The sequence below is a fragment of the Opisthorchis viverrini genome (genome assembly GCF_000715545.1).
Source record: "Opisthorchis viverrini unplaced genomic scaffold opera_v5_474, whole genome shotgun sequence".
In the NCBI taxonomy this organism is placed as follows: Eukaryota; Metazoa; Platyhelminthes; class Trematoda; order Opisthorchiida; family Opisthorchiidae; genus Opisthorchis; species Opisthorchis viverrini.
Window position 1 is genome coordinate 56,903 of NW_008752137.1, and position 20,970 is coordinate 77,872.

At 42.5% G+C, this 20,970-nt stretch overlaps 1 protein-coding gene across 1 annotated transcript in view; it reads right to left on the bottom strand.

Annotated features, from left to right (window-relative positions):
• Positions 1 to 20,970, bottom strand: part of T265_11309 (hypothetical protein) — a gene marked incomplete at both ends in the record, with an annotated part of 140,586 nt that overhangs the window by 32,912 nt on the left and 86,704 nt on the right. Inside the window, 2 exons of the mRNA XM_009177934.1 lie at positions 2,154 to 2,251; positions 13,065 to 13,467. Coding sequence (XP_009176198.1) covers positions 2,154 to 2,251; positions 13,065 to 13,467 — 501 coding nt within the window. The remainder of the gene's footprint in view (positions 1 to 2,153; positions 2,252 to 13,064; positions 13,468 to 20,970) is intronic.

Consider the following 20,970-nt stretch of genomic DNA (forward strand, 5'->3'; position numbering starts at 1 on the left):
GGACCAGTTGGAAGCAGAAAATGCAAAAAAGATACAGAAACAAGTAGTATGTTGGTTCATTATAACTTGGGAATTTAATAGTCCTATTGCTGTTGAAAGAAGTCGCAAGGATATGGTTAAAAGCTGTAATGTTCATTGTTATAAAAAATGGCCGGACGGCTTAAGCTCGATAGTAGTTCGCGCTCAAGTAATTGATTATAGAGGCCAATAAAATGGGTGGCTCTGTTGTTTTATAAGGATGAGTTATTCTGGGCTGTCAGCTGACTTTGTTGTAGACCATATCCGTAAGGTCCCAAGTCCATACATGGGCAGACGTTTTTGGGGTTTAGCTGATCTCTGAATACGTTTCCCCCTCCATGAAATGAATGACATTTCAAGCCATGTTCTATTAAAGTCAGCCAGTCTAAGCGGATGCATACTCTTGTTTCTTAGTGCGCACTTTGTAATCGAAAAAATGACAGTAAACTAAATACACTACTCATAAGGTTGTTGAAAACTCTTCAACAACCCAAGACGGGTTTTGCTCTTCCTAGAGATCATCAGGTAGGCTCAGTCCCCGAGCTTCCATCAACCTTATATTCTGCGTGAATCCAAATTGCAAAAATTAGTGGAATACACTCATTTGCATGTCGATTTGGTTTTTTTCATCGGAGACTCACCTGGAACCCAGCTGAATCTACAGTATGGTTGCTCTACGGTCTAGTCAACAGCTGCCAGCCATTACCACTCCAAAGACGGAAACATCTACAACCGCATGCTAAGTGGGATGCTGCCAGGTGTCCGGAAAAATCGGCAAGCTATATTTCAGAAGAGATGCACTATAACGTTCGAAAGTAGAGTACTTGAAGGATGACACCATTATCCGCATATGGAACACCCAGATGCTACGGGTACCCATGGCCCTCAGATACAGACTGGTTTTGGCAACACCCAGCTGCTACGGGTACCCATTGCATGGCCCTCAGATACAGACTGGTTTTGGCTTGCGATAAACATCTGCGCGTTCACTTGCCTATTCGAGGCCACATCAGCGCCAGCCACTTACATGTAGCATCGCAAACTATCTGTGACTCCCTCTCGCAACATGTATGCAAGCGAAATTTAGATAATGAAACAAAATATATGCAGCAATTAGTTTTCTTTCGAACTCTGGCTTCAATGGACTCTATATAAGGTAAGTTTTTTGTTGCGCTTCGACTATTTCGATTTTTGATAAACGGTTATGTGTACATTAGGTTCTAGGACATTTTACGTTGTGATTACGGCCGATTGACTTAAATAGGATAGATATTTTAGTACGCAACAAGGTAATAACCGGGTTTGTTTTATCTCTGGTGTTTCCCTAATCTAGACGACACAACTATCAGACAAAGTAAGACCGCAGGGGTTTTCTTAACTGGGGAGTCGATAAAGGTGAGCCCGGGCTTGTCTACTGATAGAGAATTCATCCCATGAAGGTGATTGTTTCACACGTAAAAAGTAATGACGTATAATCCAACTTTGGTCAACACGATCTCCAAGCCCAACAGCAGTTCGCTTACTCTTTTATTGAAAAATTCGAGAGTCTGTTTTGTAAGAAAGTGGGTATACTTCAGTTTCTTCAACGACCAACCGGTTCTTGTTTACAGATGAGTACCACACAATACATGGTTATACCATATATATATATATATATATATATATATATATATATATATAACGTTTTTGGGCGTGTCATCTCTACCGCATAGCTATAAGATTGCCCAATAAAACAGAATAACTTATTCAATTTTAACTCGTTCCTGCAAAGCGGCATCAAATTCGCAAATGCAACACTACTTGTCAGTCAGTAGATTTTTTTAAAAAAAAGTACCAGCACGTATACCGATGTATTCCTGTTGAACAATTCTGACAGAAGGCACTGACCAGCAACCAAGCAAAACTCTGAGTTGAAAAAATTAAAATGAAACTTTAATTCTGAGAACTGTGGTAACAAAACAGCTTCATTGTATCACTCAACAACTATTCTCAACCAAATCAATCGATCCGGTTTCTAGGACAGCTGTAAAACAGAAAAGGAGCAATTCTGGTGGCCGCTATAGTTAAAGTTCTATCTTTGTCATATCAGCAGGATACACTTTGAGTGTTTTGCAAGAAACTCAACTGTCACTCACCCTATAATTGTTGCCGTAGCGACGTTCGAATGCCTGACATAACCACCGGGCGCCTTCATTATGGTCAGCCTCCTGGGCATCCGGTGGATAGCTGACCACTGTAAAGTGAATGACAGTCATTTGCGTTACAGAAAATCATTGAAAAATTGAAGTTGTTCAGGCAATGAAATATTCACCAAACGTACAAATACGGTCATTCGATTAGAGGCAAGCTGCATTGCCCAACTTGTTTTTTGTGATGTCAGTTATAATTTTCGTGTGCATCACATTTGTCATATATCCTTCAGTGACCGTCCAACAAAAGGTAAGGAGCTCAGTTATAATTTTCGTGTGTATCACATTTGTCATATATCCTTCAGTGACCGTCCAACAAAAGGTAAGGAGCAGACATTTTGGTCAAATTATCGAAACAGTCACTATATCTCGGCTTTAATTTTATCGTACCATTCGTGTATCATCGCTTTGAAACTTCCAATAGTGAAGACCGCGATATAGTGGATGGATTCTTTGCGGATGTCCCAACGCACTTAGATCAGTTATAAGCCGAGCTCTAAGTTCATCCATTTTTACAATATTTCGGCACCTTGTCTAGAATTTTTATAATTCCTTTTCGGCTTACAGTGTAACCCGGGAGATGGGAATGGGTTTCTTATTGAAATTTTCGAGAAAACAAAAGACAAATCTTTACCCAACTAACGGCTTTGAAGTTCCAGTAAAACAGGATAAGCTAGAAGACTCGAAATACTTATGAAGCAATAATAGAAACTATATAATATATACTATATGATAAAGAACGTGTGAAGTCATTTTGACCAAAGTTATCCAAAGACGAAGAGGAACCAGCACAAAAATAACGGGATGGGCATACAGACAAGTTTAAACTGCATATTTTTTTAATACGATTTTTATTGGTGCTTCGAATAAGAGAACAAGATTGGCAAAAATCTGGTTCACCTCGAACAAAGGAAGCTGGCAGACCGGACCAATCTTAGCGTCGCTGCTGGTTCACCTGTCCACTTCCGCCTACTTCGGTGAATGTTCAGTCCTCCGGGATTTTCTGCTACTTCAGTGTGCGCGCTGTCTTCACGATTTCCTGTGCTGGTTTTCTGAGTGACTTACCCAGACCAGCGCGCCCAGCCAGGTAATGTCCTTTCATAAAGGAAACTACTCACAAGGTTACTGAAAACTCTTCGACATCCTACTACCGGTTTCGCCCGTCTTGGGACTCATCAGGTAGGCGCAGTCCCCGAGTTTCCGTCAACCTTATGTTCTACTGCGATATTTTGAATATCGTGCCAACTGAAACATGAGGCGGCCTGTGTGCAGCCCATTCAGTTGTAGAATATCATAAACGAGAGATTCAGTTGAGTCTCTCGTGAAAACCAAATTGAGTTGCAAATGAGCGCATTTCTCAAGTAATGTCTTGTTTGTCACACACACATATATACAATCAGAAGACCATGAGTAGACTCGCAATTTCACCAGTATGTATGCAGGGACTGTGGACGTGTACGTCAACGGGACCTATTCAATAGACTTCCCAGCAGCTTGAAGGAGAGCCCGGGTTTATGGACGTCTGCAACCAGCTATGGTAATGGACTCACGGATCTTTCGTATCTCAGATATCCGCACATGAATAGCGGGTATGTGCAACGCATCTGGGTAATTGTACCATCAAATGTGGTGTAATAATCTCGGCCCCTAATCTTTCATCGAATAGAGGGAACACAAGACATCCACTTAACTGAAGATCACGACTCATTTATTGCGCCATGAAATTTATTACGTTCAAGCTGCCACCGAGTTCACTGTATGCAACGCGCTTGTTGGCATGGCTACCCCAACGTGCAACACGCACATATGTACTACGATTGGTTACAAATCACGTGAGCTTCTACTGGCTCAATGGACATCAATTGGGCAAACCATCAGCCCTAATACTTCCAGGTCCAGTGGTTAGGTTCGGGCCAAGGCTCAATGAAGTTAGGGGTGTGCCAAGGGCAAGACGTTGGTGATGCGAGTTGATTTGAATACTAGGTAAAAATCAAGGGATAGGGATGGTAAAAATCGTGATAACATTGTAACTACTTTGTCTGACGTTTCGTTTATGTCAATTCCTGCAGCGGCCGAAGAGCTAGACATGATCACGACATTTTGAAGTCATCAGGAGGGTTAAGCAATTGGTATCCATTTGTCCTTTTGCAGGATTTTCCGCGTTCTCAAAACACATGGTTATTAACTCGGAAAACCCATTGATATAAGCAGACCGCCGGGTGAATGAAATGGGTGTTGTGTATGTGTAAGTCAGAACTACGAGTGCGTATAAATCCGGTTACAAAAACCCAGCCAAAACAGGCACAAGAGACAAAATCTAGGGACGTCATGCTCACAACAAAAAACTTAGACGTCGTAGTTTGGTTTAGTGCCGATCTGTAAAGGACAAAGTTTCCCATTCGATGAACAGAATCGAAGGGGACTGGTTTGAATCATACTCACTGTTTACCCCTACTGTGAAATGTTTTCGGCAGCTTGAATCCACTCGTCTACAGCTTTAGTAGTCGGGAAGAATATTGCGTTAAAAGGTCCTACAAACATACCAAAGCAAATTTACCCTCTTTTGCCTGGTTGAACAAGTTATCTATACAGGAAAATGTTGATAGCTCAGGTATCGTAGATGGTGGTCGTTGGCTTGTCTTGTTAGCTGGGCAATTTGATTGCAAACGTTTCATCACCAATCGAGGTGACATCATCAGTGCGTTATTGTGGAGCGTAGTAGTGCGTAGCGGTGGGTTGGTGGTTGTGCCACACAATAACGCACTGATGATGTCACCTCGATTGGTGATGAAACGTTTGCAATCAAATTGCCCAGCTCAGCGAACAAGCCAACGACCACCAGTTATCTATACGTTTCAATACACTCCAAAAGTGGGTAAACACGAAATTAGAACATTATTCTTGTAAGAAATAATCTTCTGGATAATTCTATGCACGCATCGATTCAATCAACTTATTTGGGGATGGGGGTGAGGAAAAAGGAAAACACGTTGTCATTTTATCAGTTTGGTTTTGACAACAGAGTCATCTAGGACTCAAACGAATCCCCACCGTTTATGATGTTCTCAGGCCACTAAATCGACCGAACCTACCCAATGAGTCCCATAAGTGTGGAACCGGTTGTATTCTGTCGAAAAGTTTTCAGCAACCTTGTGAGTAGTGCATTACGCCCATACAATATTGCTTTTCTTTCTCTTTCTTTTCATCCGACTGAGAACTGATGACGAATTGCATTGACTTGCATCGGTCCCCTCCTGTTATCGTCAACCATATCACAGAAAAAGGCTTCAAAAATGAGTGGGCCAGAGGTGATTATTGAACTTCGTACCAGGCATTGGTGATGAAGGTCACGCATTCGCTCACTGGTACGTACCTTGAACTTGTTTTTCTACCTGAAGCTACCTGAAGTGGCTTTTCAAAATATTTATTTAAAGAGATAACTTGACGTACTCTGTGGGCTGTAGCAAAGCACAATGATATGGCGGAGGATGAGGATGTTCCTCGCTGCCAGTCTAGTCAATAAATCACCAAAGAAAGTTTCCGAAGTCACTGAAGCTCATTATCTTAGGCATACACCAGAAGCAAGTTTTGGAAAGTATGGGGTACACAAATCTTCCCCTAACTGGACTGCACCTACTCGATGAGTTCAAAAAAGGAGCAAAACCTGTCGTGGGCTGCCGAAGAGGAGTTTCATTGATCTTGTGAGTAGTGTGCTACGTCTAGATAACATCAAATATCGTACCAGCTGAAACATAAAGTTTCCTGGTGCAGTTTAATCAGACCATCATAAACGAGAGACGGAACTACATTCAGCTGAGTTTCTCCATTCGTGTGCAAATGAGAGTGTTTGTAGTAGTGGCTGTTATTTCTTCTCCGGAAAACACTCAATATATTAAATATTTTATCAACATTCCTCCACGTTTCAGGAGCTCTGGCTAGTTCGTAGTGAATCAAATGATCAATTATCAAAATGCAATCACCGGCGAGACGTAGACACCTGGATGCAACGGAATACCGACAATCGTTTGTGTTCTAATCAGAATGGCAACAAGGGAACTTGAACGCGCGATGCACCCTATGTTGCAATGGTTCCACCATCACGTTTGCAAACAGACAGATCTGATAAGCGGGAACTAGTGTGTTTTAAAACGACACACCTGGTTGTCGATGGGAAGACAGTTTACACTCATTTAGTTTTAAGCCGATTAATAACAGGACGCGGATCCCAATGGGACACAGCATTAGTGTATAGCCCTTACTCCACCATTCGACAACTGTCAGTAGTTCCATTAATGGACTTGATCCAAATTCAGATAACACTTTCAAATAGCATAGATAAATAATGGTTCTGGGTGTTTTTAACGCTTTCTGGTTGGCGAACGATGTGACGTGGGTTATGTAACTTCCAAAAAAAGTATTTTAGTCACCGGTGTACTGCTGTTTTTAGCTGTACGAATACTGTTTAGATGTTTAGCCGAATAAGCGTGCACCAAAATTGTGCAAACCCCTTTAACAGAGTGCATTTTTGTAAAGCATTTTGCCCAAACTGCTTGGTTCTGGTGAAGTTCGGCTCATCAGAGACAGAATTTCTACGAAATGAGTTCAAAGGCTGGACCATACACATACGTTCTGTTATTTATTCTTGTATTATCAACATACGGAGCGAGTTTCAAAGTTTGCAATATTTGCACTCACAACACACATCTGGTTGCAAAACACAATACAATGTTTATTTATTTTGAGAATACGTGGCTACTCTTCTTGCTAATTTAGATTTAGTTAACAAATTTTTGAAGATGTTAGTTACTCACGTGGCTGCACACGCATTCTTGAACATCTCTACAACTCTATGAAACTCTGGAAACATCAAAACCGAGAGATCCAGCTGGGTTCCAGGTGAGCCTCCCAAAAAATCAAATTAGTTTGCAAATGAGTATATATTCAGCAGTTGCGTGCAATTTAGTTCCTAGGTTGACAGAAACTCGGGGACTGTGGCTACCTGATGAGCCCCAAGCGGAAGGGTGAAACCGGTCGTGGGCTGTCAAAGAATTTCAGCAACCTTGTGAGTAGTGCATTATTATATACATGTATCGCGATATCCTGAATACCATAGAGACTAAAATATGAGGCGAACTGGTGCAGCACATTCAGTTGCCTGGAAAAATCAAAACCAAGAGATTCGGCTGGAGTCCAGATGAGTCTCTTGAAAAACCGAATTAGTTTGCAAATGAGTGTATATTCGCTATGAATTTCAATTTCAATTTTTTTAAATTGGGACAGATTTGAGTTCAACGACCGTTGGAGTTGTAAATGATGGAGCTGAGAAAGTTACTTCTAAGGACCTCCTCAGGAATTTGAACCGAAACTCTCAGGAAAACGGCTCGTTTCACACTGAAATATGTGGATACATGCTTTTTACAGATTACTAATTTTGGTTGATACAATAAAAAGACAAGCGGCTTGGTAAAGTGTCACATGATTAGATAGTTTAACTGAACTCTCACTCGATAGGTGCTCCTTATCCAATCAGTCACCATATAGCAAAGTTGTCGTTTTACAATTTCATTCAACTCTCTTTTTTGAATGCATCGTCATCTTTATAAACGTCAAGCTGTTTCCCAAGGTTTTGTGTACTAGTGACCCCATGGAATGACGGGAGAGGTTTTGAGACACTGGGCGCATTCGGGATTCATCAGGTCACGTATGTCGTCATATCATAATATTCCTGGTAATTTATCTTGTGTGGAAAAGTACATTGTTTCGAGTTGTGGCCTGTCTACTGGAACTAACATGCGCCCTCCCTTACTTCTTCAAACAGTAATAGCTTTCCTGGACGCAACACACTACTCAAAAGGTTGCTGAAAGCTCTTCGACCGACTTTGCTCCTCTTGGGCTCATCAAGCGGACGCAGTTCCCGAGTTTTCGTCAACCTCATGTTCTGCTTGAACCTGAATAGCACGAAATTAGCGAAATACACTCACTAGCAAACAACGGAGAAATGAAGCGACAGGACACTCAATTATTCAAAAACGTCATAAACGGGAGATCAAAAAGAGTTCCAGGTGAGTCTCTCCAAGAGTCAAATTAGTTTGCAAGTAGCTAGTATCATTTTCCGCTTTAGTCAGCAAATAAAATCCAAAGCTTGTCCGAGTGTGACCTTGTGTTTCAGACTTATTTTCCATAAAATTGTTTTACTATTCGAAAATGAACATGCGTTCCCCAGATATCGTTAAACGCGAATTATGAGTAAATTTCAGATTTGTTGACAGCTGCCTGGCGCACGAAATTCGACTAAAATCGCGCGGTTTTTCTCCATTTTCTAGACACTTTGTCTCAAGGCCGGCATATTAGATTGGGGTAAACGGAATATATGCTCAGTGTAGAAAAATGCTTCACACGAAATGTCACGGACTAGCACTTTAGTAACTAATAGTTGATCGAGCAGAAGCTTTGTGTATATCGTCCTCAAGAGACGAATATTCAGTGGGCCATTATATTAAAAATTGCCAGCTCAGATTTATTGATTATCTGATCATAAGTACACTCTGAAGCTGCATTTGGATCACAGAGAAACGGAACGCTTTGTTGCTTGTTCTCAGTGCTTGCAGGGATAGTACTGCACTGATTTCGCGCATATCATCAACTCTAGCTATTTTTCATCCTTGTTAATTACGTGGCGTAATTATTTATGCTTCCCTATTCCTCAGGCTAATTCATTGCCCTCCCGGTGAATGCTCAAATTTCAAGACTGAACTATTCTTTCTTTATACAAAGTCGTCTCTATATCAACCGTTTTTCTACGGTCGATTAGTTCACATTCATTTCTGGGTTTGTTGTTGAAAATTTGTCCCACTCTGAAGTGAACATTTTTTCACGTTTATTTATCCGATAGCACACAGCCCTTTCTGTGCCATCCTGTGTTGCTAACTGCCCAATGTTCAGTTTAGCCGTAAGCCTTTCTTTAATTCTCCCCACGATTTACTGCTATTTTCTTATAGAAACAGGGTCTACCTACTTATGCTGTCTGCCAACCTCTAATTCAATATACTGAATGTTGAACAGTTGCGACTACCCAACAAACGCAGGTGAAGTTCGTAGAATGCAGTTTCGCCGCAATTATTCATGACCTTCTTACATTCATCTAGACTACACGTCTATGTCAGATAGGACTCCTAGATTGTGCGTTTAGGCTAATTAACTGATGATTTGTCTTGAGATCATGGCCTTGGCACAAGAACTGTTAACATCCTTAGCAAACCTACTGATCCCGTCCTTTCATAAAATGTGATTTGAATCACACACATTTGCCGTTTTCTAAGCGAACATCCACTGCATTTTCGGTCAAACGGGCAAAAGTTTTCACTAGTACCCTTATGGCTGAATAGAACAGCCGCAAAGCAAGGTCATATAACCCGTTACCGTGGAGAGGCTTCAGGGAAAGAATTTTATTACCCCTTGTTTCACGCGGTTTTTTGGTTTGGCCACGTCACCTATTTGTCAGTGAATGCATCGAGATGCATTTGAGAACAAAAGGGAACACTGCGAACTCTATGTGAAGTAGTAACCGCCAGGCATGTGTCCTTACATTTAAGGTATGAAGGTGAGCGACCTTCTCGGAAATCAAAACAACGTCATAGAACTTCCTGCGGTTTTTTCTGGTGACATCAGCTTTGCGAAGAAATAAGTGCAAGAATTGACTGTGAGATTCTCTCTATCAGATTAGCTAACACCTAATCTGTACCAACTGTCTTGTTAAAGAACCTTTCAGGCCAAAATGTCACAGATTGCAAACGAACCAGCCTAGATTTATTCCATCCACGTCTGCTTATTCGCACACCTTTCGGCAATTATCCCATTTCAGTTACTACCTACTGTTCTACTCGTGGTAGTTTCCTTCGTGAGCACTTTAAATGTGTCCAATTTTAAATGTCGAATTCTGAACAATATTCTGTTTTTATATTCCCATGGTCCGTAGTGGGAATAAGTTTGGAACCGATTGCGACGTCATCATCTCAGAATGGCCTGGCAAAAAATCAGTAGGTTTAAAACTGGGCAACATTTTAATCAAAACAGGACTTGTTGATGGGCTCTTCATCCACCTTAAAACCTGGTCAGCTTGTTAACCTATTCACTTGTCAAAAGCGAAACTTCGAAACTACAAATTGTTTATCAAGTCTTTCTGTAGACTTACCAACGCTGCATCCAATGATTTACTTATTTATCAGGGCGTTTGATGAATCGATGCTCAAAAAGCCAAGTTACAAGTAGAAATTGCAGTAATATCATTTGGTTGAAAGACTACTAGTCGGGTCTAGTAGTGTCGGTATTTTAAACTTCCTATAGTACGCCTGGCGAATAGACGACAATTTCAATCCCACTTACTGCTTTGCTGCTGATATAGATGACGGACGTTAGATCGGAATTTACATGTCTTTGTCTGATCTATTTGGCCGACACTTAAATGCTACCTTCTCAAATGAGGGCATCCTATCGGCATCTTATTGAATGCCTGTAGACTGTTTTCGTGGATGAGGATAAACGCCGCTGCCCCAAGTCACTTACAATGTGGAATAGTCCACGCTCTTATAGCCGGATTCTTGTCTGTCTTTTTGCATTTTATGGCTGCTTAAGTGTCCCAATATGCACAATATTACCAATAGTGACCGGAACGGAACACAGTATGGGCTGAGTAATCGAAACAAGGTCTGCGTTTTATGTCCAAGTAATGAATCACTGCTGGTCTGGCGTCATCGAACATTCAACAATGCGCAGAGCGTGGAGGTTGTTTTCTCTGCAGTAAATTTGATTGGCAAATCGCAATCAGAGTAACGCACTACGATTTGTATCATGGCTGAAAAAACTCATTCAGACTGTTGAGGGTTGAAATCTCCTCAGGGATGATCGAGAAGGTCACTGTGGGTGGCGTATTGGGTAAAAATCCTAATTGAAACTCCCAAACATGGTTCGAAGATACAGGATACTACTCAGTTGATAGCCGCAAAAAATGTCCTGAACTCTCACAGGTCCCACGTTCTTCAATTTTTTGGCTTGTGGAGATTATGAAGCATTTTCACGGAACAAAAAGTGTTGAGCGACAGCCCAGGGTGTTTTTTAAAGTATGCTTGTGCCTTCTTGAAAGATTTTTTCCCGAAAATTCATCCAAAGTAACCTGCTGTGGTGTGTTACACTCACTGTGTCCATCGTGGACAGGTATGTAACGGAATTCGTCTTAAATTTGCTTTCTTCTGTGTACTTTTATGCGGGATTTTTCTCAATTGAAACCCACAATATACAGGCAAACCCTAGACAAATGTCACCCGAATTAACATCACTAGACTTTCACGCCGCCCACATATGTGTTGGTACATTTGCAAAATAAGCTGCTTCTTTAGTCTGAAAAAAATCAACGGGCATTAGAGCCCAACAGTTCCGATAAAATCGGACGTATGCGTGTATATCAAGTTACTTGTTATTCAAATCACTTATGCTGGACTTTGTAGTTCAGCATCTAAAAACGCATCTGAGTATTATTCACACACTGTATGGTGGCATCGGGTATGCTTGACTGGCGCTAATTAAAGGCTGTACAGTGAGCCGCTGCTGATTCACAGAAATCTCCAGAGCTCAATTGCATTTGCGGAGACATCATCTGTGATCCCTGAATTTCGGTGAAGGAGCGTTTACGGTGCGATGGTGAAAATAGATTTTCAAGCACTATCTTAGCGTTATAGCCGATCTACCCACACAATGCAACCTTGTCAGCGATGTCAGCTGTTTGTTCTGCATCGGATGTGACAGTGCCTCGCTTTGCGGATGACACTAACGAGCCTCTCCAATGCTTTGTGCATGTTCAACCTCGATAATCACGAAGGGATTGTCAGGTTAAAACGCTGCTTTCGATCTAAGGGAGGAAAGGGAGTACAACCATAATATCTGCAGCTTGATTTGTCATTTGAGGATGTAAGGAGATTTGGAGCCTGAAACGATCTCCAAAACAATACTATCAGTCAAAAACTCTTTGAAACTGCTTCAAATACTATCGACCAACCATCCCAGGATTTCACAATGTACATCAGAAGGTCAACGCCCGCCAAGGTCATCCAGTCGGCAAAATTCGGGGAAATTTGGACAACTAATATGAAGTTCGGAACGGCATCAAGGAGGACTGTCTTCACCGACTTCACCTAATAAAATGAAAGTCTTCGGGAGAGACAAGGAGTTTTTTTATCGACCTGAGCGACCTTCAGGAATATGGACACAATCTCACACCGTTTAAGTGGCATATCTGTTAAAAGTTCATCATTATTAGAAACTTGATACCCTCAGTTATTTTCATGGGCTTGAATACTTGATGCAAATAACCGTACCGGAAAGTTCTACCACTGGTATTTCCTTTCCAGATGGACGGTGGCTCGAAATCGTGGATGAACTCCACTGAGGTATAACAAACTTTTCTTTGTGAAAGACACCAAATTTGACACAAAATGTCGTATTCCCCTTGTCCTTCGGGCTACACTTTGACCATCTATCTCGGGTTCAATTAGCATTCATTATCCGGGCACAGCTGATAAGCTATAAATTAGACGGATATGTCCTCGAAACCACAAAATGTTTTCATTCATCTAGTTCTTCATTTCAGATTATCTGGTTGATCATATGACGACGTAAAGGGTTTGTAACATTTTGTTGATGCATGCAATGAGTTGGGACCACTGGCTGATGCTAGGCGTAGCCAGCGCTCACGTGAGACTCCGTTAGAGCAACCTGTTTGTTACAAGTTGCGGCCAACTTTTTTAGATATGTATAAAAAGCGGACTATTGAATTGACGTCCTAATGAACCAAAATATCAATCTCACCTAGCAATCGATCGGTAACATAAGTCAACCGAAATCGATGCTTCCCGACACTGGCAAGTTCAGCAGACAAGCTATAGGCCAGCGGAGAATGCCCAAACTCCTCCCGTGGTCTGAAGTACTCCGGCTGGTCTGATCCCGGTGGTGTAGGTTCAGAAGGCATGTGAACGACTAAAGGCACCTGAGGAGGAGCGGTGGCAGCAGCGGAAGGCACAGATGTGGGAGGACCATAAAAAGCGCTCTGTGGGGGATGTGCGAATGGCGAAGGTGCATGCGCCGTAGTTGGAACTGCTCCGGGACCGAAAGATGGAAGCGTGGGTCCCATCGAAACCGGCCTCTGCGAGGGATAGGGACCGACCCAGGCTGAGGGTAATATCTGATCGTCCAAGAATCCGTACTGAGCTAACTGGAAAGCAAAGATCACCAGGATAATTTTTGGCAAATTTTCACAGCATCCATGAAAAGATGTGCAAAACGGTATACTGTAAACTAAGCAACATAGAATGTTTGAGTTAATTTTGGTATCAGCTGGCCGTCCGAATCGTGTCTGATTCGTTAATTTCAGCTTACTGTGAAACAGTTAAGGAATGACCGATGAAGGTTCGTGTCCGAAAAGTCCATACAATGTTTATAGTGCAGAGTTCCCAAGGTTTGAATAACAGAAATTGTGTTGCACAGTAGTCACACAGAAATTAAATGCCCGCCAAACAAATGAAGCGCCGCTACAAATTCAAGTATGTCCCGAGAATCTCATGAACAAGTGAACAGGATCTCGGAGCACACACACGAATGTGGGCGAATATATGTAACTCATGCGTGTCTTGTCAGATCAAATCTGCACCGTATTTAGACTAATTTGATCCCCTATTCACCTGCGTATCCTTTGGGAAGGGTAAAACTGTGTAAGTTTTGTGGCATAGCTACGTTTTAAAATTCACCTGAAAATGATTGATTTGTGAGGCCGTAGGCGGCCGTGATACGACAAGCCACCCACCAGGCGGAATCGCTTGGGAGGTCCTGGTGAGGTGACACAGGCAAATCGCACACCCGAAGAAGGACAGCTGTGTAACTGTCACCAGCACAGATCCGGAAGAGATGCAGAACAACGGGGTAGATTTGTCACAAAAGTAAGGAGTCTATTTAGGTTTGTTGGCTGTTTTTGTAACAAGGCGTATCACGAGTGAGATGTGGTGGGTGGCCAAACAATGAATGATCGGCAGCGTAAGAGAAACAGACGAAAATCATCGCTCTCTAGTTTCAAACTTATACAAGCAATTACAAAACGAGCTTCGTAAATGTAATAGATTCCAAAAAAAGAAGCTGAATGGTTGTGTCCGGATAACCAAGGACATTTTAGTGAATGTTCTGTCCCAAAATAAACTGCTCAGGTGGATAGTCACCTCAAAGTAGCCGAGTCAAATGGCACCATCGTGGGCCATGTACCAACCGAATCTCTCGTTCGTGTTAGTCTGACTGTGATTTAGAAAGATCACCTCGGGAACAAGTTCAAAACGCTAAAGTATGCTCACTGATGTCCCCCTAACTTTCAAAGTTTTCAACCAGCTTTCAAGAACTGCATGCCAGTTTGGTGAATTTCGGCCCAGCAAACAGGCATAGCTCCGAATTTTTTGGTAATCCTTATCAAGATATTACGTTTACTTGGTGGAATACAGAAACTAAAAAAAACAATGATAGCGGTCTTCATTGGCCTTATAATTTGATTCACTCAGAGGAATATAAGACGAACCTTGTGTGGCGTCTTCACTCAAAAATGTTACTAACAAGGGATTCATCTGAATTCTCCATTAATTACTTCTAAAGTTGTAATTGAAAGTTGAGTGTCCTATCTTCTTTAAATATATTTTCTAAATGCGAAGTTAGGCGGGTAGTGATTGGAGAACTGAGCAGGACAGTATTCTGTTAGCAAATCGATTTGAAACAAGCCAGTCAGAATAAATAATGGTGAAATACTGTCATTCTGCTGATTGTGAAAAAAATCCCTAAAGATGGGAAACATCACATCATATTTTAGCTTCAGACTGCGCAACGAATTCCAAGAAAACCTAAAAGTTCTGTCGTACCAAATTTTTAATTCCATCTTCCGACACACTTTTATCACTTCAAACTTTCTCAACTGTTTAATTCACTGTTTTTTCTCCCATCAAATCAACTTTTCTGAATCACATTTAGTCAAAATCAATCAAGAACGAGAGCATAATAGAGTATTGCTGACTTCAAATTTGTTTTCCACCTTTGTTTAAAATGTTTTTTAAGTGCAAGTTAATCACTAAGCTGATCAGACACTCGTAAACCACCGGTTAATCGATCGAACTGCTGGCCAAAAGATTAACGTGAGCCGGGGCTTTCTTGAAATGCGCGCCGCTGATGATTTCTAACAAAGATAAGACGTCAGGACGGCGCTTCATAGCTTCAACCTAGACTAGCTTTACTTACAACAACAATGAGAGTACACCACAAACCAAAGTGTTTCGCTGTTGCCAAAGCAGTGGCCTTTATTTGGAGAAGGAATTTAACGCCACTTCGTGGATCTCGAGGATTGTCGTTTTGAAGAGTGATTCTCCTTCAGGAAGAGGATGGCTGTGTAATCTCTTTGGCCGAAATTAACCTGGTGACCTACCGTCTTTATCGCGATATCAATCTGCTGTTGGTAGTGCGAGATTTGGAGATTTTCGTGGAGACTTCGTTCTGTAAGTGTAATCCATACTGAAAGGCCGAGAAGCACCGTACAGTTATTTCATCCTCATTGGGAAATCATCAGCAGTGCGCATCTTGCGAAACTCCAGACAGTCTCGAATCCACACCTCCTGGCTAGTGGTTTGAACACGTGACCGCTGCAAGTACGGGACAAAATCGCCACAAAAATTTCCAAATCGCCCCCGCACTACCAAGAATCTATGGTAGCTCATTAGAAGAATAAACTTCGCCTGATGAGTGTGAAAAGTCATTGCTCGATGAGCCAGTCAACACGTGTGACCGCGTGATGTGGATCCCGTGATTGAAAGATGGGTGACGCTATATCTTGTCTAAGTGTGAGTTAACCACACTGCTATTAAGAAGCTCGTGGCCGGACGGTTAAGTCGGGAGCTCAAGGATTCGAGGCACTGATTTTTCGTGAGATGCGTACTGATACTAATTCCTAATAAGGATGAAACAGTTGTACAGCGCTTCGTGGCCCTTCAGCACGGACTCCAAAATATCAATCTATTTTTTGGCACAGCGGCTCAAAAAACCTACTACCTAATGGTCAACAAGCTCAGTTTCAAGTCTACTCCTGCAGACTTGATTCCTAGTAAAACAAGTATTCCACCCGGTTAATGGATTCTATTGCTCCTGGAGCGGAAGCAACTCTGTAAGTGTGGTGATGCAATGCTACTGTAAAAAAGTGAAGAAATAACACAGAACCAACGATGGCATAGCAGGCATTAATTATCAACCCGCAGACATAATTGTCTTTGGGCAAATTATACAACTCAAGAACGGAAAAGAACGTTTCATCAAGTGCATCTTGAGAGGAGCCCTTGAACGTGCCTCATCAAAAACGCCTAAACTGATGTTCATATATTTACTGCAAGTATTTATCTCGATTAGCAACCAACCTGATTGTTGGTGTGCACAAAACGTTGCGAAAAGACCTGTTCTTTGGGCTCCTTGTCTTGGAATGTTTCAGCAGGATTTACCTAAATATTTCACGGTAGAGAAGACTTCAAGTTGCACGGAAGTCACCATGGCCGATGGAAAAAACGAGATTTCTTAGCTAAAAATGTGCTCAACCAACGATCACCCAAGTGAACCTCAAACTACGAGAATATTACGNGATTTACCAAAATATTTCACGGTAGAGAAGACTTAAAGTTGTACGGAAGTCACAATGGCCGATGGAAAAAAACGAGATTTCTTAGCTAAAAATGTGCTCAACCAACGATCACCCAAGTGAACCTCAAACTACGAGAATATTACGAAGATATCACGAATTCCCAGGTTAAATCACGGCTCGTTAAAGAAGCGATATGCTTCCACATACCTTCATCTCCACAGGGCATCTTCAATTCTGACATTGAAAAGTTCCACATCTACCGGAAGTTCCCACATATCGAGGTGGAACCGAGGCATCGGACCATCCCAGATGGACACCAGGAGGCGGAACGACATTATTTATTTAAATTTTTCAGACAAGGTGCTTGCAGTACACGAGATTGCTCTTATCTACTGCGGAAGGTTTTATTTGGTGTTGGAACCTTGTAAAGCGGATTACTTGAGAATGCCCTGTGACGTACGATCATAAATCCTCTGAGTTAACCTACAAAGTAGTCCTGGGACCGGAAGTAAACAAAAGTGCGAAATTATCCGCCTGTCGTGGATTGAGGGAATATCGGTGCGGAAAACCGGTAAATTTCTAATTCCATTACGACCCTGGGCTGCCCGAATAAAAACGTTGTAGGCGCATCCATAGATAATCCCATTTTAACTCCACCAGATAGTATTTTCACTATCTTCCGGCCATTCTCAAAATTGCTACCTTGTCAACAAAGGTTTCTCTATTAGCTTCACTGGGACGCAGCTCGCTTTCAAATATCATCCTTTGGTATGAACTACCGAAACCAACCTCATCAGGACAAAAAGAAAACTCTATGAGAAGGACTTTCGTGGACACACCACTCACCCAAAGACAATGATCAAATGAGCTCGAGGTAGCTCAGTTTGTTAGGACGCGACTTTACTGACCGGATGGTCCAACCCAATCTCTGCATCTCGACTGCCGCTGTCTAAGCTGAGGTCACCTGGCAGTATCACAGACACCGTGCTCCCTTCGGGTGGCACGGTAACTAGACACCCAATGGATGTTACAGCTGAACGGAAGACCACGTGATCACAATGACATTTGATCTTATTCTATGGGAAATAATTCTGTCGCTGTACTTGTCCAGGTGGAAGCCACTTATGGAAGCAAAACAGTAAGCAAGCTAGTGATTACAAACCACGTGTCAATCGGTGACTTTACACTCACTATCAACTGAATTTTTTATTCGCTTAGGATGGCTCAGTAGACGGGGACTCAAAGGTGTAACTCTACACGTTTATTTGGAATTCACAAAACCACATCACCTCTAAGTGACAATCTTTTCTAAATTTCTCAATACTAAGGGTTGCGTCTTGCACTCTAAACTTTGGCAGTCCATCGCAGTGCAAGGAGTCCATCACAAGCAGCGGATTCTGTGTGCGTCCACTAATAGCATGCCAGGCCAGACAGTGGGGAACGTGCTGACCCAGTATATGGATAACTACCGCAGGTACAAAATCCAGTCCACTTGGCACGGGGACAGCAAAAACGGGAAGGAGAAATCAGCCGGCATTTTTCCGGCAAATCTGGCCGGCGAATTTGGCCTGCCGGGTAACGTGCGAATTTCGGTTCCATTGATGAACCTCACTGCATAGGTTGCGCTGGCTTGGCCATGTGTTGCGTATGCCAGTCGACCGACTTCCTCGAAGGGCTCTTTTCGCACAACCAGGTGAAGGGTGGAAGAGAGTCAGAGGCGGTCAACCAATGACTTGGCAGCAAAGCACGAAGGCAAACTCAGCGGCGCTGGTCACTGCCGTCTTCCTGGATGGGGACGCAGAGACGGGTTACATCAATGGCTAGAGACATTGTCAGACATGGCCCAGTCGCGCCCTCAATGGCGCTCGTGCATCCAAGCTATTTCCTTCAAGGCATAGCTCCTTTTCCAACCAACCTCCCATCCCACTTGACAGCCCACTGACAGTGCTGGATCTATGCGCCAATTTATCAGCTCCGGCCTGCAATGCGCAGCTACTTAACCCCCCTCCAAATCATCGGGGAACGAAACTGCGGCAGCTACAACCACTGTACGGCGAGTACGCGGTTATTACAGCTGACAATGATGATGATGATGATGATGATGATGATGATGCTTGGGATGATGATGATGATTATGATGATGGTGATGTTGATGATGATGATGATGATGATGGTAATGGTGATGATGATGATGGTGGTGGTGGTGATGATGATGTTGATGATTATGATGGTGGTGGTGATGATGATGATGATGGACCTCACAAAATTCTTAACATGACTGCACTAGCATGTCACAGTCAAGGGAAGCATTACGAAACGCAGTTAAAGGAAATTTGAATTATGGGATGGAATGTGAAATTGTTGACTCCAGTTCATCATGGATGCTCCATAGATTGATCGTATCATAAACTATCTTGCAAGTGAAGTCAAACCATGCCAAACAGCCAGGAAGGACCGCAGAGCTGTTTCACCTCTTAGTTCAAGAGACAGTAAGCGTCTCACAAATCTTTGAGGCGATATGAAACCTTCGACCATCCAGTTGGTCAAGGGATATGCAATCACCCATGAGTGGCTGACCTTCAGTTTGACTGATTCAAATTATTTCAAGTAGTCCAGGTAGTTATGCGCCAGACGGTGAATTTTCACCGTGCATTTATACAGTGATGCTACGTGCAACCGATAAAAAATAAGTGTATGCTCATTGGAAGTGGCCAGAAAGACCTATTAATGGAGGCTTTGCAAAGTAGGCCCAATGTGAGGTAATTAAGGCGTTTGAGTACCACAGTAAATGTAGGGTTTGGCTAAGTAAAATTTAGCACTTGGGTCGAGTGTACACAAACGAACGTGGCTTTAGTCAGAGCCTTAGAAAGAGAATAAAGAAACATTGGAGAAGACCAGTCGGGTAAATTCAGAACGCCTACCGTGATGTCAGCCAAGACTTTCCCTGAGGTTCTTGGCAATCTGACTTAAAAGCACTTAACTTCCTGAAAGATTTCCGGAAGCGGACAATAAGTCCGTTATGGAAGAATACAAGTACTGACAAACCTACTCATAAGCTTCAGTGAAACAGAAGTTATTCTGGTTCTCATTGGACGCGCAAGCCAGTGGACAACGTCAAACTCTCACAGCTCACAGCAAGACTTCTGGGATGAGGGACACCGGATACGGTGGACAGATGATGGCTACTGTGTGAGCCTTTGAAAATTTGACCAATGTAAACGACACAGCCTTCAATCCTCGAGACACTGAAAGTGTGAGGACTCTTGTCTGACCTGGTAACAGCTTCAGGTGGACTCCAAATGCTCGATAGCCGTGGATGCCCACTAAGGCATCAGTCTGTTTTTAGTATATTGATGACCATAATTCATTCATACAAATAAGTAGAAAAAGGAGAAAATAACACGCTAGTGGGCCCCATCGGCCATGGAGATTAGAAGTGAGTACCCACGCTTGTGTGCGGTTTGTAAAGCAAACTTTTCGATTTTTGGAATGGCCCCCGAGAATGGCCGCAGTAACCGCAAGAAAAACGTCAACACAGTCATTAGAGCCTGCAAATTTTTTAATCCAGTGCTGGAGTGACGGTAGTAAACCTTGGTTACTTTAGAATCAGGATGATGGCACGCAAACCGGTGCGAGGACAGCGTAACTAGCACCCGGTTCAATAGCGCCAAATGCGGAATGGCGAACATACAAATGAATAAGTCTTGTTATTTCTTTCCTCCGTACCCGCCAAACGGTGCGAGGCGTAACTAGCACCCGGTTCAATAGCGCCAAATGCGGAATGGCGAACATACAAATGAATAAGTCTTGTTATTTCTTTCCTCCCTCCCCACCAAAAAGTCAGGATTCACTTAAAACAACCAGTAATTTAGTCGGATACTAATTCAACAGGGATGCCAGCATACTCCGAGTGGAACTAAGCAGTAGATGGTGGGTATAACCGGATTTACATAACTTCACTCCGTTCCTGTACACTTTTCACAGCCGTGCTGAACAACGGTAGATGAGTAACGACAGACTACGCCTTTGAGTTCTTCGACATCAAAGCTAGAAAAGCACAACTCTGATCTCTCG